Source organism: Symphalangus syndactylus, chromosome 12 (assembly GCF_028878055.3).
Source record: "Symphalangus syndactylus isolate Jambi chromosome 12, NHGRI_mSymSyn1-v2.1_pri, whole genome shotgun sequence".
Classification (NCBI taxonomy): domain Eukaryota; kingdom Metazoa; phylum Chordata; class Mammalia; order Primates; family Hylobatidae; genus Symphalangus; species Symphalangus syndactylus.
The window spans coordinates 137,146,638-137,174,500 of NC_072441.2; the positions used below are offsets into that span (position 1 = coordinate 137,146,638).

At 41.7% G+C, this 27,863-nt stretch overlaps 1 protein-coding gene across 8 annotated transcripts; it reads right to left on the reverse strand.

The window, feature by feature from the left end:
* Positions 1-527: 527 nt before the first annotated feature.
* ZFP69 (ZFP69 zinc finger protein) lies at positions 528-27,003 on the reverse strand. Of its 8 annotated transcripts, none has more exons than XM_063627799.1 (7): positions 24,482-25,150; positions 22,886-23,041; positions 20,534-20,625; positions 13,214-13,340; positions 12,798-12,896; positions 10,319-10,399; positions 528-1,894 (listed from the first exon to the last, which is right to left on the reverse strand). In XM_063627799.1, exons 2-7 carry the CDS (start codon positions 23,010-23,012, stop codon positions 756-758), a joined length of 1,665 nt encoding a protein of 554 aa, XP_063483869.1. In that variant the 5' UTR covers positions 23,013-23,041; positions 24,482-25,150; the 3' UTR covers positions 528-755. The 8 variants fall into 8 exon arrangements, with proteins under 8 accessions (XP_063483869.1, XP_063483868.1, XP_055111042.1 ...); XM_063627798.1 differs by having other exon boundaries at positions 22,886-23,359; XM_055255067.2 differs by lacking the exons at positions 10,319-10,399; positions 24,482-25,150 and adding an exon at positions 26,475-27,003.
* Positions 27,004-27,863: the final 860 nt, after the last annotated feature.

Below are 27,863 nucleotides of genomic sequence, written 5' to 3' on the forward strand. Positions count from 1 at the left end.
TCTTGACTTCTGGCAAGTGATCCTCCTTCCTTGACCTCCCAAAGTGCTGGGATTACAGGCACAAGCCACTATGCCTGGCCAAAAAAATACAACGTTAATTTAAAAAAATAGGGTTGGTGATATTTTAAGTTATAGTTCTCAAATGCTAGTCTGCAAATCATGAATACCCATGAAGAATAATTTATTTATTTATTTATTTATTTTGAGACGGAGTCTCGCTCTGTCGCCCAGGCTGGAGTGCAGTGGCGCAATCTCGGCTCACTGCAAGCTGCGCCTCCCGGGTTCACGCCATTCTCCTGCCTCAGCCTCTCCGAGTAGCTGGGACTACAGGCGCCCACCACCACACCCAGCTAATTTTTTGTATTTTTTAGTAGAGACGGGGTTTCACCGTGGTCTCGATCTCCTGACCTCGTGATCCGCCCGCGTCGGCCTCCCAAAGTGCTGGGATTACAAGCGTGAGCCACCGCGCCCGGCCTCTGAATAATTTATTAATCCACCATGAAATCAGAAAAAAACTGTGTTGTGAATTTTTCATAATGCTGAATTCATTTAAGGACCAGATTTTAATCTTTAGTAAAGTACTTTTTATAGAGGTGTTAGTAGTCAGTACCTGTCAATGTAATGTTTATTTACAATGGGAAAAATTAAAAGTTGGCATCATTACACCAGTTCCTCATATTTGAGTCCTGAAATTTTAAAGCATTCTAAATCACCAGTTTACACTTGGCTTTTATTCTCATGTCAAGTATCTGTTTTTACACATTATTTCGGAAGGCGTTCCTCCTGTGTATTTCATGGTGTCGACTAAGTGATGAGTTATAGCTGAAGGCTTTTCCACATTCGTTACATTCATAAGGTTTTTCTCCAGTGTGATGTCTCTGATGTTTTTTGAAGGATGAATCATGCCTATAGGCTTTTCCACAGCGGTTGCATTCATATGCTTTCACTCCTGTATGAACAGTTTTATGGTTGCTAAGGTGTATCCTCTGCCTAAAGGCTTTTCCACATTCTTTACATTTGTAGGGTCTCTCCCCAGTATGGATTCTCTGGTGATGTGTTAGATACGCTCTATGACTAAAGGTTTTACAACATGCAGTGCATGCATAGGGCTTCTCCCCAGTATGAATTCTTATATGTTCACTAAGGTGTCTAATCTGTCTAAAGGTTTTCCCACATTCATTGCAAGTAAAGGGTTTCTCTCCAGAATGAGTCCTCAAATGTTGAACCAAGCTAATGTTCTGGCTGAAAGCTTTCTGACATTTATCACATACATAGGGTTTCTCTCCAGTGTGAGTTCTATGATGCTGATTAAGTGATGAGCGATGTCTGAAGGCTTTCCCACATTCCTCACATTCAAAGGGTTTCTCACCAGTATGGATTCTCTGGTGTGTACTGAGGGAAGCACTTTGACTAAAGGCCCTTCCACATTCCTTACATCTGAAAGGTTTCTCACCAGTATGAATTCTCATATGTTCAGTAAGGTGAATAGGTTGTTTGAAGATTTTTTCACATATATTACATTCATAGGTTTTTGTTCTTATGTAACTTGTTGGATGATTAATCAAATCTAATTTGTATGTGTTCCGCTTTGTAGGTGTATCATATTTATGGTGCCTCTGTTCAATAATAACATTTGAATGCACAATGATATTTTCCCCAAATGTGTTAGTTTCTTGGACTCTCTTCTTATGGGTCAAGATGGCTTGTCTCACATCTCTCACACAAGTTTCCTGGTGCCTTTCTAAGACATCATCATATGTGGAGACTTTTCTCAATGTGGAATAAATTATATCATCCCTCATGAACCTTTCCATCATAATGCCATGATATAAGCACTCCTGTGAAATGGCACTCTTTGCAGTTGACTCAGTGGTTTCCATTTTACTCTTTGAGTCTGAAAGAAATGAAAAAAAAAAGCTTTGAAAAACCAATTACTATAGTGGTTATGGAACAGAGATTTAGATAGCAATATGGATAAGTGCATGAGATTTTGACTATATTTAAATATGATTATGCTGCTTGGAGAGGTAATGGGAAAGGAAATTAAGAAACAGTGAACAGGTTAAAAGTGTCATGTTCCAGCATGAGTGACACAGAAGACGGGTGATTTCTGCATTTCCATCTGAGGTACCGGGTTCATCTCACTAGGGAGTGCCAGACAGTGGGCGCAGGACAGTGGGTGCAGCGCACTGTGCATGAGCCAAAGCAGGGCAAGGCATTGGCTCACTCAGGAAGCGCAAGGGGTCAGGGAGTTCCCTTTCCTAGTCAAAGAAAGGGGTGACAGACGGCACCTGGAAAATCAGGTCACTCCCACCTTAATCGCTTTTCCAACGGGCTTAAAAAACGGCACACCAGGAGATTATATCCCACACCTGACTCGGAGGGTCCTACGCCCACAGAGTCTTGCTGATTGCTAGCACAGCAGTCTGAGATCAAACTGCAAGGCGGCAGCGAGGCTGAGGGAGGGGCGCCCACCATTGCCCAGGCTTGCTTAGGTAAACAAAGCAGCTGGGAAGCTAGAACTGGGTGGAGCCCACCACAGCTCCAGGAAGCCTGCCTGTCTCTGTAGGCTCCACCGCTGGGGGCAGGGCACAGACAAACAAAAAGACAGCAGTAACCTCTGCAGACTTAAATGTCCCTGTCTGACAGCTTTGAAGAGAGCAGTGGTTCTCCCAGCATGCAGCTGGAGATCTGAGAACCGGCAGACTGCCTCCTCAAGTGGGTCCCTGACCCCTGACTCCTGAGCAGCCTAACTGGGAGGCACCCCCCAGTAGGGACAGACTGACACCACACACGGCTGGGTACTCCTCTGAGACAAAACTTCCAGGGTAACAATCAAACAGCAGCATTCACAGTTCACAAAAGTCCGCTGTTCTGCAGCCACCGCTGCTGATACCCAGGCAAACAGGGTCTGGAGTGGACCTCTAGCAAACTCCAACAGACCTGCAGCTGAAGGTCCTGTCTGTTAGAAGGAAAACTAACAAACAGAAAGGACATCCACACCAAAAACCCATCTGTACATCACCATCATCAAAGACCAAAAGTAGATAAAACCACAAAGATGGGGAAAAAACAGAGCAGAAAAACTGGAAACTCTAAAAAGCAGAGCGCCTCTCCTCCTCCAAAGGAACACAGTTCCTCACCAGCAACGGAACAAAGCTGGACGGAGAATGACTTTGATGAGCTGAGAGAAGAAGGCTTCAGACAATCAAACTACTCCGAGCTACAGAAGGAAATTCAAACCAAAGGCAAAGAAGTTAAAAACTTTGAAAAAAATTTAGACAAATGTATAACTAGAATAACCAATACAGAGAAGTGCTTACAGGAGCTGATGGAGCTGAAAGCCAAGGCTTGAGAACTACGTGAAGAATGCAGAAGCCTCAGAAGCCAATGCAATCAACTGGAAGAAAGGGTATCAGTGATGGAAGATGAAACGAATGAAATGAAGCGAGAAGGGAAGTTTAGAGAAAAAAGAATAAAAAGAAATGAACAAAGCCTCCAAGAAATATGGGACTATGTGAAAAGACCAAATCTACGTCTGATTGGTGTACCTGAAAGTGATGGGGAGAATGGAACCAAGTTGGAAAACACTCTGCAGGATATGATCCAGGAGAACTTGCCCAGTCTAGCAAAGCAGGCCAACATTCAGATTCAGGAAATACAGAGAATGCCACAAAGATACTCCTCGAGAAGAGCAACTCCAAGACACATAATTGTCAGATTCACCAAAGTTGAAATGAAGGAAAAAATGTTAAGGGCAGCCAGAGAGAAAGGTTGGGTTACCCACAAAGGGAAGCCCATCAGACTAACAGCGGATCTCTCGGCAGAAACTCTACAAACCAGAAGAGAGTGGGGACCAATATTTAACATTCTTAAAGAAAAGAATTTTCAACCCGGAATTTCATATCCAGCCAAACTAAGCTTCATAAGTGAAGGAGAAATAAAATACAGACAAGCAAATGCTGAGAGATTTTGTCACCACCAGGCCTGCTCTAAAAGAGCTCCTGAAGGAAGCACTGAACATGGAAAGGAACAACCAGTACCAGCCACTGCAAAATCATGCCAAATTGTAAAGACCATCAAGGCTAGGAAGAAACTGCATCAACTAATGAGCAAAATAACCAGCTGACATCATAATGACAGGATCAAATTCACACATAACAATATTAACTTTAAATGTAAATGGACTAAATGCTCCAATTAAAAGACACAGACTGGCAAATTGGATAAAGAGTCAAGACCCATCAGTGTGCTGTATTCAGGAAACCCATCTCACGTGCAGAGACACACATAGGCTCAAAATAAAAGGTTGGAGGAAGATCTACCAAGCAAATGGAAAACAAAAAAAAGCAGGGGTTGCAATCCTAGTCTCTGATAAAACAGATTTTAAACCAACAAAGATCAAAAGAGACAAAGAAGGCCATTACATAATGGTAAAGGGATCAATTCAACAAGAGCTAACTATCCTAAATATATATGCACCCAATACAGGAGCACCCAGATTCATAAAGCAAGTCCTGAGTGACCTACAAAGAGACTTTTAGACTCCCACACAATAATAATGGGAGACTGTAACACCCCACTGTCAACATTAGACAGATCAACGAGACAGAAAGTTAACAACGATACCCAGGAATTGAACTCAGCTCTGCACCAAGCAGACCTAGTAGACATCTACAGAACTCTCCACCCCAAATCAACAGAATATACATTTTTCTCAGCACCACACCACACCTATTCCAAAATTGACCACATAGTTGGAAGTAAAGCTCTCCTCAGCAAATGTAAAACAACAGAAATGATTACAAACTGTCTCTCAGACCACAGTGCAATCAAACTAGAACTCAGGATTAAGAAACTCACTCAAAACCGCTCAACTACATGGAAACTGAACAACCTGCTCCTGAATGACTACTGGGTACATAACGAAATGAAGGCAGAAATAAAGATGTTCTTCGAAACCAACGAGAACAAAGACACAACATACCAGAATCTCTGGGACACATTCAAAGCAGTGTGTAGAGGGAAATTTATAGCACTAAATGCCCACAAGAGAAAGCAGGAAAGATCCAAAATTGACACCCTAACATCACAATTAAAAGAACTAGAAAAGCAAGAGCAAACACATTCAAAAGCTAGCAGAAGGCAAGAAATAACTAAAATCAGAGCAGAAGTGAAGGAAACAGAGACCTAAAAAAACCCTTCAAAAAATTAATGAATCCAGGAGGTGGTTTTTTGAAAGGATCAACAAAATTGATAGACCACTAGCAAGACTAATAAAGAAGAAAAGAGAGAAGAATCAAATAGATGCAATAAAAAATGATAAAGGGGATATCACCACTGATCCCACAGAAATACAAACTACCATCAGAGAATACTACAAACACCTCTATGCAGATAAACTAGAAAATCTAGAAGAAATGGATAAATTCCTTGACACATACACCCTCCCAAGACTAAACCAGGAAGAAGTTGAATCTCTGAATAGACCAATAACAGGCTCTGAAATTGTGGCAATAATCAATAGCTTACCAACCAAAAAGAGTCCAGGACCAGATGGATTCACAGCCGAATTCTACCAGAGGTACAAGGAGGAACTGGTACCATTCCTTCTGAAACTATTCCAATCAATAGAAAAAGGGGGAATCCTCCCAAACTCATTTTATGAGGCCAGCATCATCCTGATACCAAAGCCAGGCAGAGACACAACCAAAAAAAAGAATTTTAGACCAATATCCTTGATGAACATTGATGCAAAAATCCTCAATAAAATACTGGAAACTGAATCCAGCAGCACATCAAAAAGCTTATCCACCATGATCAAGTGGGCTTCATCCCAGGGATGCAAGGCTGGTTCAACATACACAAACCAGTAAATGTAATCCAGCATATAAACAGAACCAAAGACAAAAACCACATTATCTCAATAGATGCAGAAGAGGCCTTTGACAAAATTCAACAACCCTTCATGCTAAAAACTCTCAATAAATGAGGTATTGATGGGACGTATCTCAAAATAATAAGAGCTATGACAAACCCACAGCCAATATCATACTGAATGGGCAAAAACTGGAAGCATTCCCTTTGAAAACTGGCACAAGACAGGGATGCCCTCTCTCACCACTCCTATTCAACATAGTGTTGGAAGTTCTGGCCAGGGCAATTAGGCAGGAGAAGGAAATAAAGGGTATTCAATTAGGAAAAGAGCAAGTCTGCTTGCAAATGACATGATTGTATATCTAGAAAACCCCACTGTCTCAGCCCAAAATCTCCTTAAGCTGATAAGCAACTTCAGCAAAGTCTCAGGATACAAAATCAATGTACAAAAATCACAAGCAGTCTTATACACCAATAACAGAAAAACAGAGAGCCAAATCATGAGTGAACTCCTATTCACAACTGCTTCAAAGAGAATAAAATACCTAGGAATCCAACTTACAAGGGATGTGAAGGACCTCTTCAAGGAGAACTACAAACCACTGCTCAATGAAATAAAAGAGGATACAAACAAATGGAAGAACATTCCATGCTCATGGGTAGGAAGAATCAATATCGTGAAAATGGCCATACTGCCCAATGTAATTTATAGATTCAGTGCCATCCCCATCAAGCTACCAATGACTTTCTTCACAGAATTGGAAAAAACTACTTTAAAATTCATATGGAACCGAAAAAGAGCCCACATCGCCAAGTCACTCCTAAGCCAAAAGAACAAAGCTGGAGGCATCATGCTACCTGACTTCAAACTATACTACAAAGCTACAGTAACCAAAACAGCATGGTACTGGTACCAAAACAGAGATGTAGATCAATGGAACAGAGCAGAGCCCTCAGAAATAACGCCGCATATCTACAACTATCTGATCTTTGACAGACCTGACAAAAACAAGCAATGGGGAAAGGATTCCCTATTTAATAAATGGTGCTGGGAAAACTGGCTAGCCATATGTAGAAAGCTGAAACTGGATCCCTTCCTTACACCTTATACAAAAATTAATTCAAGATGGATTAAAGACTTACATGTTAGACCTAAAACCATAAAAACCCTAGAAGAAAACATAGGCATTACCATTCAGTACTTAGGCATGGGCAAGGACTTCATGTCTAAAACACCAACAGCAATGGCAACAAAAGCCAAAATTGACAAATGGGATCTAATTAAACTAGAGCTTCTGCACAGCAAAAGAAACTACCATCAGAGTGAACAGGCAACCTACAAAATGGGAGAAAATTTTTGCAACCTGCTCATCTGACAAAGGGCTAATATCCAGAATCTACAATGAACTCAAACAAATTTACAAGAAAAAAAACAACCCCATCAAAAAGTGGGAGAAGGACATGAACAGACACTTCTCAAAAGAAGACATTTATGCAGCCAAAAAACACATGAAAAAATGCTCATCATCACTGGCCATCAGAGAAATGCAAATCAAAACCACAATGAGATACCATCTCACACCAGTTAGAATGGCCATCATTAAAAAGTCAAGAAACAACAGGTGCTGGAGAGGATGTGGAGAAATAGGAACACTTTTACACTGTTGGTGGGACTGTAAACTAGTTCAACCATTGTGGAAATCAGTGTGGCGATTCCTCAGGGATCTAGAACTAGAAATACCATTTGACCCAGCCATCCCGTTACTTGGTATATACCCAAAGGACTATAAATCATGCTGCTATAAAGACACATGCACACGTATGTTTATTGCGGCACTATTCACAATAGCAAAGACTTGGAACCAACCCAAATGTCCAACAACGGATAGACTGGATTAAGAAAATGTGGCACATATACACCATGGAATACTATGCAGCCATAAAAAATGATGAGTTCATGTCCTTTGTAGGGACATGGATGAAACTGGAAATCATCATTCTCAGTAAACTATCGCAAGGACAAAAAACCAAACACCGCATGTTCTCACTCATAGGTGGGAACTGAACAATGAGAACGCATGGACACAGGAAGGGGAACATCACACTCTGGGGACTGTTGTGGGGTGGGGGGAGGGGGGAGAGGGGAGGGATAGCATTAGGAGATATACCTAATGCTAAATGACGAGTTAATGGGTGCAGCACACCAACATGGCACATGTATACATATGTAACAAACCTGCACATTGTGCACACGTACCCTAAAACTTAAAGTATAATAATAATAAAATAAAAGTGTCATGTTATATATATATTTTATATATATATTTTATATATATATTTGAGTCTTTTAGTCCTGCTCTAAGAATACTAAGTAATAAAATTTCAGAGCTATGACTTAAGAATATAAGTATTTTTCATTGACAACTACTTTTGGAAAACAATCTCAGAAAGATAAAAAGATGTTTCCCACCCCACTCTGGCAGCAGCAGGAGACATTAGTTCAAAAAATACGGTTTGAAGTAAGAACATACACAAGAACATTATGCTGTCTTTTATTGAAATGTGTGTGTGTGTGTGTGTGTGTGTGTATATTTCTCTTTCCATAGTTATTAATATGTTCTTGGAAGTATTACTTATACAAAGGAGACTTGTAAGAAACCCAGATTGCTATGCTGTTACTGCTGCTAGGTTCTAGGAAAATACCCTTTAATAAACCTTTAAGATTTTTACTTGATAAATTTGTTGCACCATTACTAATATTTCAACTGACAGGTCTGTATGTATTCCTGAAAGGTTTAATTTCTTATAAGATTTTTTTAAGCCAACACAGATGGATCATTAGCAATTCAAAATGTCAAATTCTAAATGACGACCGGCAATAATAATGTCTAATAATATCTATGCTCTGTAGGTCCCTGATTCTGGTCTTGAATAGGGGAGGAGGAAAAGAAGATGACAGGTGAAAAGAAAAGAAGCCATTTATGCATCCCTCCCTAATTCAGTATCCGAGCATGAGGGAGTGTCAAGCTAGTGGGGAAGAAGAGAAGGTTTAGTTTTGAATGAAGTTAGGAGTGAGTTTTTATTATTGCACTGAACTAAATAGGCATTTTACTAAAGTCAAGACTGTTCTTGTTATGTAAAGGAACGGGATCATCAATGGAACTCTTTGAGATTTCATCCAGAGGCTGGGAAAGAACATTCATGGTAGCTTTTATTATTATTTTCATTATTATAAGTTGAAGAAGAGAAAACCCAGGAAAATATACAAACAATGATTGGAATTAATAACAGAGTCAAACAAGGTGGCTGCATAAAAGGTCAATATTCAAAATCAATCTTGTTATTACTTACCAGCAACATAATTTTTTTTTTTTTTTTTTTTTTTTTGAGACAGAGTTTCACTCTCGTTGCCCAGGCCAGAGTGCAATGGCATGATCTTGGCTCACTGCAACCTCCACCTCCCAGGTTCAAGCGAATCTTCTGCCGCAGCCTCCCGAGTAGCTGGGATTACAGGCATGTGCCACCATGCCTGGCTAATTTTGTATTTTTAGTAGAGACGGAGTTTCACCATGTTGGTCAGGCTGGTCTCAAACTCCTGACCTCAGGTGATCTGCCCACCTCAGCATCCCAGAATGATGGGATTATAGGCATGAGCCACCGCACCTGGCCAGCAACATAATCTTTAAAAATATACCTGTTCACGACTGAGGCTTGGGGAAAAGAAAAGGAAAAAAAATACCATCTACAATAGCAACAAAATATAAGATTTTCAGAATAAATCTAACAAAAAATGTATAATATGTACAGGAGAAAATCTTGAAATGTTACTGAAAAAAATTAGGAAATATCAATAAATGGAGTGCTATATCATATTCCTGGAAAGATTCAATAGCTATTCTAGAAATTCAATTCTATTTCAATCAAAATGCCAGCAGAGTATTTGTGGGTGTGATTTGATGCTCTGATTATATAATTCAAATAGAACAACAAGGAGCCAAGAATAACCAGAACAATTTTAAAGAACAAGGTGGGTGAACTATCTCTACCAAATATTAAGTCTCATTATGAAACACAGTTTTTAAGACAGTCTGGCATTAGAGTAAGGACAGAAAAACAAAAGAATAAAACAACATAAAGAGAGAAACATGATAGAAAAAGAATATGCAAAACAGAAACAGACCCAAACATATACAGAAACTTGACAGGTGACAAAGCAGCACTAACTATTCCTGGACTGATTATCCATGTGGAAAAAGTTAATCACATTTCCACCTCATACATACAAATTTATTTATATAAAATAAATTCCAGATGAATTAAACCTAAATGTGAAAAGCAAAACTTTGAAAATATAGGAATATGTAAAAACATGTATGTATGATCTACATATATGATAAAATGGAGGATAGCAGGGCACAGCAGCATGCACCTGTAGTACCACCTACTAAAGATGCTGAGGCAGAAGAATCACTTGAGCCCAGGAGTTCGAGGCCAGCATGGGCAACACAGCAAGACCCAGTCTCTAAAAACAATTTTTAAAAAAAGTTTACAAAAAAGAATAATAAGGCATAAAAGGGTTTCTTAAACAAAAAGCACAAACAATAAAGAAAAACCTGATCAATTCAGTAACATTAAATTTAGAAACTCACGTCTATCAAAAGACACTAATTTTGAAAAGTCAAAGATGGGCCACTGACCTAGAGTAAACATTTGCAAAACATAAAGCTATCAAGATTGTCTAGAATGAATACACACACACACACACACACACACACACACACACACACATTTTTCTACCAATCAATAAGAAAAAAGATTATAGAAACATTGGCAAGGGATATAAAGAGGTAATTAACAGAAGAGCCTGGCATTAGAGTAAGGACAGAAGAAGAGATGGATGGATGGTCAATGAACATGAGAAATACACTTCCTTTCACTGGTAACCAGGAAAATGAAAGAAACAAGATACCATAACCCAGTGAATTTACAAAAATCTTAAAGTTTGACAATAACAAATGTTGACAAAGATGCTGAGTTATAGAACCTCTCAAACCCTGTTAATGGGAGAATAAACTGGTGTAAACTGCTTTGAATAGCAAATTGGTAATACCTAGCAAAATGAAAGTGCATATATTCTACAACCCAACAATTTTGCTTCTACCAACTATCTTAGAGAAACACTTGCATTATGTATACAAGAAGTTATGTACACAAAGGTTTGCTGTAGCATCTTTGTGACCCCCAAATTTGGAAACAATGTAAATGTCTATCAACAGGAAAATGAATAAGAACATTGTGGTTTATTAACTCAATGGAAATGAGTGAACTAGAATAACATACTGAGGAATATCACCAGTGTTGAATGAGAAAAGCAAAAGGAAGAAGTATATATACCATTTATTTAAAGAAAGAGAACATGCAAAACAATGCTATATATTGTTTAGTATGTATACACTGATATATAAACTGCTTTTACTACATTATACATGTAATAAAAGCAAGAAGACATGGGAATGATAGTATTTCAATGCAGAGTGGTTATTTCAAAAGGTGTAAGGGGGACAGTGGAGCTTCAACTCTGTTTCATTTCTTAGTCTAGGGGGAAGCTACACAGAAATGTGTTATAATGTTTTCTATGACTTTCTGAATGTCTAAAATATTTCACAATAAAAAGCAAAGTTTGAGGAGATTGCTAGGGACCCCGAGATTTGGTGAGAAGGAATCCTTTGGTAATTTCTCTTACAGGAGTTTTCATAAGTAGCTATTACAAAAAATTAAGATATATAAGTTAAAAAGAGAATGAGAATCGAAGCTGGAATTGTAAAATGAACACTGGCAAGAAGTAAAAATGGAGTGCAGGAAAATTAAAGATTTGTAGAATGCAATGAGAGTCTTGGAAAGAGATTGGTTTTCTGTGAAAATACCACATACATCTGACTGCTTAGAGAAAGCTTTAGACTGGCAGCCCTTAGGATACTGGAGAAAGGGAAAATCAAGCTCAACCTTAATGAGGACAAGACTGCTCTTTCCTCCAACTCCAGAGGGACTTTTGCAAGGGCTCAATGAAGCAAAGGGGTAAGGAAGGGATGGGTGATACTAGTTTAGTGGAGGCTCTGTCCAGTGGTGTGAGCCCTCCCCACAGCCGAGGCTTTGAGCACTCTGACCTACATATTAAAATTCCATCTGCCTTGGTGATTTGGTTTGAATATTTATCCCCTCCAAATCTCATGTTGAAATGTGATCCCCAATGTTGGAGGTGGGGCCTGGTGGGAAGTGTTGGATCATGGGGGTGGATCACTCATGAATGAGTGTCCTCCCCATGGTAATGAGTGAGTTCTCACTCTGAGTTCACGTGAGATCTGGTTGTTTAAAAAGCCTGGCACCGGCCTGGCGCAGTGGCTCACGCCTGAAATCCCAGCACCTTGGAAGGCCGAGGTGGGCAGATCACAAGGTCGAGATCGAGACCATCCTGGCCAACATAGTGAAACCCCATTTCTACTAAAAATACAAAAACTAGTTGAGCGTGGTGGCGCGTAACTGTAGTCCCAGCTACTTGGGAGGCTGAGGCAGGAGAATCGCTTGAACCCCAGAGGCAGAGGTTGCAGTGAGCCAAGATTGTGCCCCTGCACTCCAGCCTAGCAACAGTGTGAGACTCTGTCTCAAAAAAAAAAAAAAAAAAAAAAAAAAAAAGCGCCTGGCACCTCCTCCTTCACTCTCATGCTCCAGCTCCCACCATGTGATATGCCTTTCACCATGATTGTAAGTTTCTTGAGGCCCTCACCAGGAGCAGATGCCAGCACCATGCTTCCTGTACAGCCTGCAGAACCATTAGCCAATTAAACTTCTTTTCTTTATAAATTATGGAGTCTCAGGTATTCCTTTATAGCAACACAAAAACAGACTAACACACTTGGTCTCACCTGAACTGGGATCTCCTGGGCCTTCTTTCTCTGCCATCCATGGCTCTTCTCCTTTCTCTAACTGGGATATCACACTAGGTTTGGAAAGTTGATATCCTGCTTACGTAGTAAAAAAAAAAGAGTGTGAATGTTTATGCTGAAGTCTAAGAACCATCCCCAGAATTTTGTTCGAGTCTTCTGGTATTCAGGGTCTCCACAGGTGGAAAGGGGTGGGTCTTTCTATTCTAACTCTGTGTAGTAAACGTGTTCCCCAAGAAAGTCAAATCGGATATGCCCTCACTTGGTTTTCAAAGGGAATAAGACATCTTTAATACAGAACCCAAATCAAGCCTCAAGGAATCCACACATCAATAATTTAAAATAATGACTCTCCTGTAATGGGTGGGTTTCTGGATGCATGGATAACCAAGTCTTACCCACTGACACCAAGTTGCTGTAGTTCTCCAGCATCACCTCTCGGTATAGACTCTGGTGAGCAGGAGCCAGCTGCCCCCACTCTTCCTGGGTGAAGTCAATAGATATGTCCTTGAAAGTCAACAATTCCTAGAACATCAAACACATTCCTTTTTAGCTGGAGACCACTTCTGTTAAGTTCCAAGGAGTTCTGACAGTATTCTAAATTCTGAGAGATTCTAAACTTACTTTTATCAGGAGCCTTCTCTGGATCTGTTTGGAGATCCTCTGATCTCCAAATCTGATCAACAAAACTGTCTGGAGCTGTAGTCTGTCTGGATCTCTAATCTGGAGATTACTATAAATAATGTAATATATAGAAAGACAGATGGTGATGCATGCCTTAGAAAACAATTAAGCAGGTTAAGAGACATTGGGAGAACCACAGTGAGGGTGGGATAATCTTTTATGTAAAGTGGTTGGGGAAGGCTCTCTAAAAGGATGATACTTGACCAGAGACATAAATTCAGTAAAGGAGAGAACCACATGGAAATCTGAGAGAAGAGCATCCTAGGCAGGTACAGAGGACCTAAGGTGACAGCATCCTTGGCTTGAGGAACAGGAAAGCATGGCTAGAGATAGCCTGGTTGATGAGAGTGGAAAGAGATGAAATCAAGAGAGGTGGAGCTGAGGAACAGGGTGGGATGGGGATAGAGGTTCCCCCACCACCTCACGCACTTATTGTCACAAAGACCTGTGCATTCTTACTGAGCTTGAATTCTGAGGCCCTGCTGGAGTTTAATGCAAAAATGAACAAAACTGTCTGGAACTGTAGTCTAATCCCTTCCTAAGCTCAAATGCTAAAAAGAAAAGGCCTCAGCAATTGTGGCATGGGATAATTAGAAGTATACGCAATCAAATTAAAGCTGCATGACAGCCAGAGCTCAGCCACAGCTTAACCACCAGAGAGATGAAAGGTTTGGAAATAGAACAAACCAAAACAAATGAATAAACTGTATATATGTGTGTGTGTATACATAGAAAACACACACATGTATGTATGTATATACACATGCACTCTTGCCTTGGCCCCTCAAAGTGTTTGGATTACAGGCATGAGACACTGTGCCTGGCTTAGAGATCATTTTTTTTTCTTTTTTGAGACAGAGTCTCACCCTGGTGTTCAGGCTGGAGTGCAGTGGTGCGAGCTCAGCTCACTGCCACCTTCCGGGTTCAAGCAATTCTCCTGCCTCAGCCTCCCAGGTAGCTGGTATTACAGGCGCACGCCACCACACCCAGCTAATTTTTGTGTTTTTAGTAGAGACCGGGTTTCACCATGTTGGTCAGATAGGTCTCGAACTCCTGGCCTCAGGTGATTCACCCACCTCAGCCTCCCGAAGTGCTGGGATTACAGGCGTGAGCCACCGCGCCTGGCCTGAGAGATCACTTTTTGCTGTGATATGCAATTTACCGAAGAGATGAAGTGCTAATGCAGACATGCTTAGCATCACACTGAATTTTAAGTAGATACTCAAAACATCTGAGCTCACTACAATAGCCACAGGAGATAGCTATAAAATTTATCATACTAATGCAATATGTGTACTATAGTTTATTTTATGCAGTAGTGATTTAATACTGCATCTTTACATTTGTTTACATTTCTCTTAACTGCGAATGGCACCATGAATATAGTCTGTGCACATAAGCTTTGAAAATTTTTTACTTTTTATAATAGATAATGTGTATCTCTTATGGTAGTAAATGATAAAATAGACTAGTACCTACATATATTTTATGTATTCATAACATACCTAACTTTTTCTTAATTTTTTTGAGACTCTTAGGCTACATGGTCCATCTGCAAGTTTTTTCAAATTGTCACAAATCTCCAAAAAATGTTTCAATATATTTATTGAAAAAAGTCTGTATAGAAGCGGACCTGCACAGTTCAAACCTTTGCTGCTCAAGAATCAACTGTAGGCCGGGCGCAATGGCTCACGCCTGTAATCCCAGCACTTTGGGAGGCTGATGCGGGCGGATCATGAGGTCAAGATATCGAAACCATCCTGGCCAACATGGTAAAACCCCGTCTCTACTAAAAATACAAAACTTAGCTGGGTGTGGTGGTACATGCCTATAGTCCCAGCTACTCGGAAGGCTGAGGCAGGAGAATCGCTTGAACCCGGGAGGCGGAGGTTGCAGTGAGCTGAGATCTCGCCACTGCACTCCAGCCAGGCGACAGAGCAAGACTCCATCTCAAAAAAAAAAAAAAAAAAAGAATCAACTGTAAATGAAAATTCTACAAGTGAAAAATACAATATCTACAAAATTCATTGGATGGGCTTAAAGTAGATTAGACCATGATGAAGATAAGATCAGTGAAACTTAAGATGGGTCAATAAATATTATTCAAGCTACAGTACCAAGAGAAAAAAATCTGTGGGATAATATCAAGTGGTCTATTATACATGTAATTAGAATCTCAGGGCTAGGTGGGGTGGCTCATGCCTGCAATCCCAGCACTTTGGAAGGCCAAGGCAGGAGGACTGCTTGAGCTCAGGAGTTTGAGACCAGCCTAGGCAACATAGGAAGACCCTATCTCTACAAAAAAATACAAAAATTAGCCAGGCATGGTGGCGCACACCTGTAGCCCCAGCCACTCAGGAGCTCAGGAGGCTGAGGCAGGAGGATCACTTAAGCCTGAGAGGTAGTGGTGGGAGGGAGGAAGGGGGGGAGGAAGAGAGGGAGGGAGGGAGCGAGGGAAGGAGGGAGGAAGAGAAGAAGGAAGGGAGGGAGAAAGAGCAATCTCAGAAGAGAGAATAGGTAGAAAAAATATTTGAAAAATAATGGCTGAAGATTTTCCAAACTAACGGGAAAAAAAATTAACCCACAGATCCAAGAAGCTCAGCAAACCCCAAAAAGGATAAACTCAAAAGAAAATCACAGCAAGGCACAGTGGCTCATGCCTGTAATCTCAGCACTTTGGGAGGCCATGGTGGCAGATCACTTGAGGTCAGGAGTTTGAGACCAGCCTGGCCAACATGGTGAAACCCCATCTCTACTAAAAATACAAAAAATAAAAAATAAATAAATAATAAATAAGGCGGGTGTGGTAGTTTACATCTGTTATCCTAGCCACTTGAGAGGCTGATGTGAGAGGATTGCTTGAACCCGGGAGGTGGAGGTTGTGCCACTGCACTCCTGCCTGGGTGACAGAGCAAGACTCTGTCTCAAAAAACAACAATAACAAATCACACCTATGCACATCAGATAAAAGTTGACATAAAACAGATACATCACATAAAAAGAATAACAGCTGCCTTCTCATCACAGGTAATACAATCTAAAAGATAATGGAACATTTTTAAACTACTTAAAGCAGTCAACCTAGAATTCTTTATCCAATAAGACCCTCAAAATAGGAAGATAATATAAAGAAATGTTTAGATCAATAAAAGTTGTGAGAATTTGTCACCAGAACACCCACATTATAAGAAATGCTAAACAAAGTTCTTTAAGCTGAATGGAAATGATGCAAGATAGAAACCTGGAATGAAAGGAAAAAAGGAAGAGTGCCTAAATGGATAAATATGAGGGCAAATACGAAAGACATATTTTTTTCCATTCTGATAATTTGTTATAAGACAGTTCGCTATTAAAAGCAAAATTAAGAACAATGAATGTACTGTGGTGTTTTAACATAAAACAAAATGTATACTGATAAAACACTAAGAGTGGGAAGGAGTATATGAAAATATAATGTCTTTCATATCATATGTGAAGCCATAAAACATTAACTCAAAGTAACTGTGGAATGTTACTTTTGTAATATGTGTAATGTTAAATACAATTTGTAACATTCCAGAGTTACTTTGAATTAATATTATATGGCTTCGCATATAATATGATTGTTTTTAGTGGTTGTTAGGGCAATCACTAACAACAAATCAAAGAACTGGCCAGACTCAGTGGTTCACGCCTGTAATCCCAGCACTTTGGGAGGCCGAGGTAGGTGGATCACCTGAGGTCAGGAGTTCGAGACCAGCCTGGCCACCATGGCAAAACCCCGTCTCTACTAAAAATACAAAAATTAGCCGGGCATGGTGGTGGGAACTTGTAATCCCAGCTACTCGAGAGGCTGAGGCAGGAGAATCACTTGAACCTGGAAGGCAGAGGTTGCAGTGAGCCGAAATCATGACACTACACTCCAGCCTGGGCAACAAGAGTGAAACTCCGTCTCAAAAAAAAAAAAAAAAAAAAAAAAAGCAGGCCAGGCGCAGTGGCTCACGCCTGTAATCTCAGCCCTTTGGGAGGGAGAGGCGGGCAGATCACGAGGTCAGGAGATTGAGACAATCCTGGCTAACACAGTGAAACCTCGTCTCTGCTAAAACTACAAAAAAAAAAAAAAAAAAAAAAAAATTAGCCGGGTGTGGTGGCATGCACCTGTAGTCCCAGCTACTCAGGAGGCTGAGGCAGAATTGCTTGAACCCAGGACATAGAGGCTGCAATGAGCCGAGATTGCGCCACTGCACTCCAGCCTGGGCAACAGAGCAAGAGTCTGTCTCAATTAAAAAAAAAAAAAATCAAAGAACTGTAGCTTAAAAGTCATTAGAGGGCATAAAATGGAATACTGGAAAAATGATTCAATGCAAAAGAAGGCAGAAAAAGGCTGGGCACAGTAGCTCACACCTGTAATCCCAGCACTTTCGGAGGCTGAGGTGGGCAGGTAACTTGAAGTTAGGAGTTTGAGACCAGCCTAGCCAACATGGTGAAACCCCATCTCTACTAAAAATACAAAATTAGCCGGGCGTGGTGGCAGGCACCTGTAATCTCAGCTACTCGGGAGGCTGAGGCTGGAGAATCGCTTGAACCCGGGAGGCGGAGGTTGTAGTGAGCCAAGATCACACCACTGCACTCCAGCCCAGGTGACAGAGTGAGACTCTGTCTTTAAAAAAACAAAACCAAACAAACAAAAAAAAAAGGCAGGAAAAGAGAAACAAATAAACAAAGGCTAGATAGGACAAATAGCAAACAAAAACAAAAGTATCCACTTAGACCCAACCATACTGATTGCTTTATTTTTTATTTTATTTTATTATTTTTTTTTTAAATGGAGTTTTGCTCTTGTTGCCCAGGCTAGAGTGCAATGGCGCAGTCTCGGCTCATGCAACCTCTGCCTCCCGGGTTCAAGTGATTCTCCTGCCTCAGCCTCCTGAGTAGCTGGGATTACAGGCACATGCCACCACGTCCGGCTAATTTTGTATTTTTAGTAGAGACAGGGTTTCTCGATGTTGGCCAGGCTAGTCTCGAACTCCTGACCTCAGGTGATCTGCCCGCCTCCAGCTCCCAAAGTGCTGGGACCACAGGCGTAAGCTACCATGCCTGGCCACTTAGGCTTTTTACAATCTCAGTTTCCTCAAATAAGAAGTTCAAATGCTAATATCTGCCATCTAGGATTGGAATATATTACAGCTTTATTTATAGTAATATGGAAGAAGTAATGATAATAGTCTAAAGAGTTATCGCTACATTCTACTTATCTGGAATTTTTCACTTCCTACATTTATCATAAACTGATGGGCTTAAAGGATTAAATTTTTTTAAATTGAAGTACAATTTACATACAGGAAAATACACTAAGAAAGTGTACAGTTTGGGCTGGGTGCAGTGGCTCATCTGTAATCCCAGCACTTTGGGAGGCCGAGGCAGAAGGATTGCTTGAGCTCAAGAGTTTGAGACCAGTTGGACAACACAGTGAGATCCTATTTTTTTTGTCATTTTTTTAATTGGCAGAGTATGGTGGCATGTTCCTGTAGTCCTAGCTACTTGGGAGGCTTAGGCAGGAGAATTGCTTGAGCCCAGGAGTTTGAGGCTGCAATGAGTTATGATTGTACCACTGCACTGCAGCCTGAGCTACAAAGTGAGACTCAGTCTCTAAAAAAAAAAAAAAAAAAAAAAATTAAAAAAGGTGTATGGTTTGATTTTGACATATGTAACATTATGTAATCAAGACAGAACATTTCCACCATCTCAGAACGTTCCCTCATGCCCCTAATTTTTAATCAGTATTCCACTCCACCTCCAGTTGATCCACCAGTTGATTCCACCCCACCCCCAGATCTCATTTAAAAATGAGATCTCTATTTTTAAAAAGAATATATGTTCTGTAGTTGTTAGACGTAGTGTTCCATAAGTGTTAATTAGGTTAAATTGGTTGATAGTGTTGTTCAAATCTTCCATATCCTTGATGAGTTTTTGTCTATTGGTTACATCAATTACTGAGAGAGGAGTGTTAAAGTTTATAATTATTGTGATTTTGTCTATATCTCTCTTTAGTTCTGTTAATTTTGCTTTATTTTGAAGTTCTGTCATCACACGCATAAACACTTAGAATTGTTGACCCTCTTATTATTATGAAATGTCCCTTTTTGCCTAGTAATACTCCTAGGCAAAATACACAGAAGTCCACTTTGCGTGATATAATATATGCTTCCAATGTTCTTTTAATTATTGTTTGTACGGTATAGCTTTTTTCATCTTTTTACTTTAAACTTGAAACTGTCTCAAAAAAAAAAAAAAAAAAAATCTAAATTGCCCCAGATCACCGAGCAACCAGACAAATGTTGTACTATCTAATTTCAGGACTCCAGTTCATTTCACTTAAAACTCTTCTGTCCTCCAATAAGATCTCCTCTTTAAGTCTTTCTTTCACATTTATTCTATAATTTTCCTTCCATTTCATCTGTTTCCAATAGGCAGTACAGACTATCCCCTTTGTGACAAGCTGTTGTAGCTGCTCTCAGTGGCTACTCTAGCTTTTCTGCCCAGCCTGTCTGATGTGTGCACTGTGTAGCCTATTTCTTCTCTACTCCTCCTTTGGTTCTGGTTTGACCTCTGTTTTCAATATTACACTAAGGGTCACTCTCAAAGTTCATGGTTTAATACATGTACATCACTAAGAAAGTCAGAACCTTCTTACACATTTTGATTTTGAGTATTTTATTGAGATTTCTCTTAGATCTCAAGTGGTATCAGTTGGTTTTTAGGGGCTAGAAGTATACCACTCATTTCACTTTCTTTATAGAAAGTAGCATCATACTAGATTCAGATGCCGGTGAGAAACAAGAGTGACATGGAGGGAGACCCCTATGAGTAGGGAAATTGCCACCACTGGAGCCCAATTTTCTGTAAAAGGGCAACTTGCATTGAGCTCCTTAGGTTGAACTTGTTAATCTTAATACCCTACCTCACCACCACTCCCACCTCTGCAAAAAAGACAGGTTACATACCCTAAAAAAATAAGAAGCAATTTCAAGAAAATGAGACAAATCCCTACTCACCTGGGATTCTGCTGTCGGGAGTCCAGGGGTCACTTCATCCTCTAAACTTTCTCTCTGGGTCTTTATGTCATCAGCATCCTGAGACAGCAGAGCTGGGGGAGGAAAAGAGCCATGAGTTTTGCATCTCCCCAAATCACCCAAATAGAGAAACTGCCTGCAGACCCACTCAATGTGGCTCCTCTACCAAAAAGGTTCACGAAGAGGGACATTGAGAGTGACTCCATATCAGCCTGAAGCCTCCTTAATGAGGAGGACCTGCTGCAAATTGCTTTGGGCATTAATGTTTCCCAATGATCAAAAACTATGTATGACAGAACAAAGTATTTAAATGGAGAATCCTTTAAATCCCACTCCCCCCTCCAAAAAACTCTACCAATGCTCAATACTCGTCCAAAAGCACAGCTCTCAACAGGCCACTCCTTTGTTCAAAAATCCTCAAAGGTTCCCCACTGACAAGAAAGAAAAATCCAAACACTTCACCATGGACTTCAAGGCACTCTACAATCTGCCCAAAGCATATTTTCTCAACAATGGGTACTGCTAAACTACCATCCTTTATACATGGGGCACATCCACCCACCACATTATTAGTCAGTCAGACTAAAGATTCTCAGACTAAAGATTCCCCGTTTTCTTCAAGGCACCCACTTTTGTATCCTTTCCCCAAATCTACACAAAAAACCTAAGACATTATTCAAGGCCCAAATCAATGCTACCTGCTCTGTGAAAATTTCTTAAATACAACCAGGCTGGGCGCGGTGGCTCATGCCTGTCATCTCAGCACTTTGGGAGGCCAAGGCGGGTGGATCATGAGGTCAGGAGTTCGAGACCAGCCTGGCCAATATGATGAAACCGCGTCTCTACAAAAAATACAAAAACTGTAACAACGTAAAAGCTAATTAAGGTCAGAAACTTCGATGAAACCCTTGAAGTCCAAATCTTGATACTGTGAATTGTACTCCTTTCAGTTTAGTTTCTTCTGAACTTTCCTTACTTAACTGACTACCTTTTAAAATTTGCACACATTATGATTAAAATTGGGCCTCTACTGTGATGATTCCTATTTCCTCTTATGTTTTAAAGTGCAAACTAAAATTCAAATAAACATTAGCATCAAGTAGTGCAGACATTTGCATGCATTTCCTTGATTCAATTTCTTGTGACCTTACCAGCTTTGAACTGGAATTGCACCATTTCGTAGATAAAGGAAACTAAGTATATTGCTGCACTTTTAAGTTTTCAAAACAGTGTTTTAAAATTGCACGATTTTTTTTTTAACTCAGTTTAAAAAGACTAAAACGTTCTTTCAAAAGAGGCATCTAACGGTGTTCCTAATTCTGTATATGGGCTTAGGTTTTTTAACCAATAAAAAAAAAAGCTGCTATCAAACATGAAAAAAGCAATGCAAAAATTAGCCAGGCGTGGTGGTGGGCACCTGTAGTCCCAGCTGCTCAGGTGGCTGAGCCAGGAGAATCGCTTGAACCTGGGAGGCAGAGGTTGCAGTGAGCTGAGATCACGCCACTGCACTCCAGCCTGGGCAACACAGCGAGACTCCATCACAAAAAAAAAAAAAAAAAATTACAACCAGAACAAAGTTTCCTGTCTCTTGTGTTCCAAAAGAACTTTTCTTAGGCTGCTTTCTATTATTTTGATTGAGGTGTATGCCTATCTCAATCCATTGGTAATCAGAATTAGAGATAATTATTCATTTTTCCATCTTTTAAGATCCTTAGCCAAAGTCCCTGCCTGACACAGCTAGAACAATAAATACTGGCTGAGTGTAAAGCATTAAAAATATGAATTAAAACACCACATGAGATACATGACTTCCTCCATCCTTCTATTTACTCCTAACCAGACCACTAAATAAGGTCATTGTTGGGCATCTCTCTCACAGTTCAAGATAACATGAGAGTAATCTGGCATGTCATTCCTGCCTCTCAGCAGATGAAAAGAAAAAACTGATACTTGTGATAAATATTGGGTTGGGGCTAAAATGACTGGAACCTGTGCAGGAAAACCCTTAGAGGACTTAAGGAGGGCGGAAATCTTAGACCTGTCTGTGAATCACATTCCCACATTCAGGCACCACTGGCGGGGAACACCTTGGATTCTGTCTTCCTGCCACATGTAGTATTTGAAGATGGGAGATGAGAGCAGCTGAAAGCACGTGTCCCAAGGAGTCCATGCTGGAGCCCAAGATTTTCCCTCACAGCTGTCCCTTTCCCAAAAACCACAAGAATGAACCCCCAAAGACTTTCTTTCCCTCCTCTCCACTTCAATGAAGTGTGTACCTATCTTTTCACACACAAATGAGATCCCCTTCTTCCCCCTCCATCAGTCCATTCTCACCTTCTCCTTCAAACATTTTAGTCACATCCTCCCACAGGGGCGCCCCCTCCGTGGCCTTCTTTGGATGTTGCAACTTCACCCAGGTGCTGGCCTCGGTAGGCAGGGTGATCAGGAGCTGCTGTGGCATGATGCCTGCCTTACTGGACTTGTCCACTTCTGGTGAGGAAATTGCCAGAAGCTCTTGATGAGACGCTTCACAGTTGTGAGGTGTTGCTCAGATTCCAATCACCTGCCCTCAGGACTCTGGTGTGTCCCTGCAGCACCAGGACCTGGAGGTTCCTAGAGGCTGATGTGACTTTAACAATTCTGGAAAACAAACTCCCCTTTAAATCAAGCACTTTCTTTGGGAGGCAGCCAGTTAGTTAGGTTTGAGTTCATGTCTCCATACTCTTTAGAGGAGCAAAAGGGAAAAGCTAGAGGGATCCAGAAGCACTTGGCTCCAGAACTCCAGAATCTGCAGAAATATATTTAAAACTGCAAAATACCCAAAACAAAAATATGTTATCCATGCAAAACAAAAATATATGAATAAATACATGTGCCTGGATGTGGCTCTATCTCCAGTTCCATACATACATACACAAACACGCAAAGATGTACAAAAATGCACAGACCCTGCTTCATCTTCCCTCCTTGTAAGCTGCATGCATCTTCTGCCTGGACACAGACGGGGTTTAAGAGGGCAGGCTTTGAAATCAGACAGCCTGGCTTAGAAACCTGACACTTGCACTTAAAAGCTCTAAGACACTTCAACTCTCAGCTTCAGTTTCTTAATCTATAAAATGGAGATAATAATTGTATTCTATAGTTGTAATGTTGGTTGAGACAATGCTAGGCATACAGTAAACCCTTAATAAACATTGTTATAAACCTGTTATATTCCTGAATCATAGTTTTTAAAGTTATTTTTAGAAACATCTGAATTTAAACTTCAAAATATCTCAACTGACAGACTAATGACATAGCTGCATTTTGGCATGAGCAAGCAGTGACAGCCACGTCACCACCCACGCAGATGCCCAGCAGCTGGCAAGTTCCTTTGCACTACTCTGGGAAGATGCATCTTGGTTTCAGAAATGTTAAAATTGGGGAAGAGGGTATGTCTTCAAATGGTGTACATTTAGTATAATGAGGACTGTTGCAGAATGGTAATAGGCAAATTTGGAAACAACTCAAATCCATCATCTCAACCAACCCCTAGAATCTGAGCAGGTGCTTTGACGTGACCAGGTCCAAAGTATACGGCACTCCAAGAACAGTCGGAGCTATGTGGGAAGGGAGCTGGCCCAACTTTTTGAAGTTGGTTGGAGAAGGATGGGTATGTGACTTATGGGCTTGTGTGTGTGTGTGTGTGTGTGTGTGTGTGTGACTATATGCAGAGACAGGAGCTGCGTGTGTTCTAGGAATTGGAGCTTGTGAAAAATATCCCACCCCTGAATACATAAAAAGTCTTGTTAGCAAAGTGCAGGAATTTTCTAATCTTACTTGGGAAACAGTTAATGTCTGAGAAGCTTCATATCGAAGATGCCCCACCCTCACAGTGCTCCCAGACATATCACCCTCGGACTTAAAGACTGCACACAGACTCCTACTCACCACATCGGCCTTGGACCCAGGTAGGACCAGAGACGGGGGTTATGGGAGTGCTCGCTCTTGAGGTTTTCAGCGGTAAAGAGTGTCTCTTTAGAGACGGACTGAGTGATAACAGATATTGTTCCCTCCCAGCCTTTTATAGACAGACCAAATCTCCACTCAACGCAATCATTCTCCAAGAAGGGTCCAGCGTTTAGGTCGGCTTCCTTCGGAAGCCCGGAGGACCCTCGGCCTCCGGAGTGGACGAGGGTCTGCTCCAAATTCCCATCAGGGGCCCGCCCAGGCGGGTGGGCTTTCCCAGCCGCTTCCCCAGGAGCGAGGCTTTGAGGGCCGGAATGGGAGGGATGCCGTGAGCCGGCGTCTTGCAGACCCGGGCGAGGATACACCTCCCTGGCTGCCGCTTTAACACGGGGCCGGCGGCTGCAGCCAAGCCCACCCAGCCTGGCCTCTTAGGCCGCAGCCGGGTGTCTCGCCTGGTCTCTGCCCTCCGGCCGCGCCCTCTCGACCGCCTGCACCGCCGGCCGCTCTCGCTCCAGCCCTGGCGGCCCCGGGGCCCACCTCACGCGGTCCCCCTGCAGCAGCCACAACCCGCGCGTCTTCCGGCGGGTTATGAGCCCCGGCCGCCGGCTCCGCCCACAGGGGGCGTCCACAGAGCCCTCCCTCTCCCGGGAAGCAGCGCGCGCCCTCGAACCCGGAAGCTGGAAGCCGCCCGAGCGCGCCCCCGAGGGCCGCCCGGAACCGTGGGTGGCGGCCACCCAGCCACACCGCCCCACGGTTCCTCACAGCGGTCCTTGGGAGACCTCCTTCAGCCTTTCCGGCGAAGCGCCTTCTCTGTCATTCATTCATTCACTCCATTCATTCATTCATTCATTCAGTTATCTATCCTGATTGTGTAAGATCTACCCCCACATTCTTATAGGCCCTGAGTATACAGCAGTTAACAAAATACAGTTCCTGCTTTCCTGGAACTTAATTACATTGAAATTAATTGACAATGACAAATAGAAAAATAAATAGATAATACCCCAGGCGATGGTGAGGACCATGAAGAAAAGCAAAGCAGAGTGGGGAGATGATGGGCCAGGATATTTGTATCAACCCACTGTAGAAAACAACAATAAAATTTAAAAATAAAATTCTGGAATACATATATGTGTGTGTGTGTGTGTGTGTGTATATATATATATATATATATATATATATATATAATTTTTTTTTTTGAGACGGAGTTTGGCTCTTGTTGCCCAAGCTGGAGTGCAGTGGCGCGATGTCGGCTCACTGCAACCTCTGCCTCCCGGGTTAAAGCGATTCTCCTGCCTCAGCCTCCGGAATAGCTGGGATTACAGGCATGCACCACCATGCCGGGCTAATTTTGTATTTTTAGTAGAGATGGGGTTTGTCCATGTTGGTCAGGCTGGTCTCGAACTGCGGACCTCAAATGATTCACCCGCCTCAGCCTCCCAAAGTGCTGGGATTACAGGCGTGAGCCACCACACCCGGCATATATATATATATAATTATTCTTGAGACAGAGTCTCACTCTGTCGCCCAGGCTGGAGTGTAGTGGCACAATCTCCGCTCACTGCAACCTCCACCTCCCAGGTTCAGGCAATTCTCCCTGTCTCAGCCTCCTAAGTAGCTAGGATTACAGGTGCCTGCCACTAAGCCTGGCTAATTTTTGTATTTTTGGTAGAGATGGGGTTTCACCAAGTTGGCTAGGCTGGTCTCAATCAAACTCCTGGCCTCAAATGATCCACCCACCTCGGCCTCCCAAAGTGTTGGGATCATAGATGTGAACCACTGCGCCCAGCAGGAATATATATTTTTAATGTTCTTAAAAGAGTGTTATTAGTTTGCTAGGGCTGCCATTAAAGAAATCACAGATTAGCTTAAACAACAGAAATTTCTCACAGTTCTAGAGGCTAGAAATCCAAGATAAAGTGTGGGCAGGTTTTGTTTGTCCTAAGGTCTATCCCCTTGGCTTGCAGATGCTTACCTTCTTTGTCTTCACATGGTTTTGAGGTAGGAGAGCCGCAGGACTTATTTCCCTGGTAGCTAAGGGATAAAGTGTAAAAACCTGCAAGAACCAGCAGATGGTGAGGAAAGAGATCCCTAGCCACCCTCATTGCTCATTATCGTAGGATATTCCCACCAGTGCCAAGACGGTTTACAAGTGCCATGGCAGCGACCTGGAAGTTACTGTCCCTTTCTATGGCAATGACATGGAAACTATTAACCTTTTCCTAGAGAGTTCTAAATAACCTACTCCTTAATTTGCATGTAATTGAAAGTGGTTATACGTGAATATAAATACAGTTGCCCAAAGCCCACACATTGCCAACTGTGAGTGCACTGCCTATGAGTTATCCCTGCTCCAGAAGGAACAGTGCAGTTCAATAAAAGATTATTAACACCACCAACTCACCCTTGAATTCTTTCCCGGGAAAAGGTAAGAATTCTCCTAGGGTAAGCTCGGATTTTGGCTTGCCTATCTTGCATCAGTTTTGTGTGTGTGTGTGTGGTGTGTGTGTGTGCTCTCTGTGTCCAAATTTCCTCTTTTTATAAGGATACCAGTCAGATTGGCTTAGAGCACACCCTAATGCTTCATTTTAACTTAATCACCTCTGTAAAGGCCCCATTTCTGAACACAGTCATATTGGTTAGGGTCTTGTGAATGGGTCTGTTGAGCCCATAACAAGGTATCTAAGATATGACAAGATAGTAAGAGGTCCATCACAGTGGCTCACACCTGTAGGCCTAACTACTTGGGAGGCTGATGTGGGAGGATCACTTGGGCCCAGGAGCTGGAGGTTGCAGTGAGCTATGATCATGCCACTGCACTCCAGCCTGGGTGAAAGAGCAAGACCCTGTCTCAGAAGAAGAAAAAAAAAAAAAAAGCCAGAATCCAGGTAAGTAATACAACTTGGAAGCTGCTTTTGTCCTGACGGCATTATTTACCTAGAAGGAAAATGATAATCATCCTTTTGAACTTCAAAGAGGAAAAAAATAAAACACAATAAGTGGGGAGTAAAATAGAAGACCTTCCTTACTGCTGGGCGTGGTGGCTTACGCCTGTAATCCCAGCACTTGTGGCCAAGGCAGGTGGATCACCTGAGGCTGGGAGTTCGAGACCAGCCTGACCAACATGGAGAAACCCCGTCTCTACCAAAAATACAAAAATTAGCCGGGCATGGTGGCACATGCCTGTAAGCCAAGCTACTTGGGAGACTGAGGCAGGAGAATTGCTTGAACCCAGGAGGTGGAGGTTTCAGTTAGTCGAGATCGCGCCAGCCTGAGCAACAAGAGCGAAACTCCATCTCAGAAAAAAAAAAAAGAAGACCCTCCTTACAATAACTGGGACCCCAAAGGGCAATAGCCTCAGGGT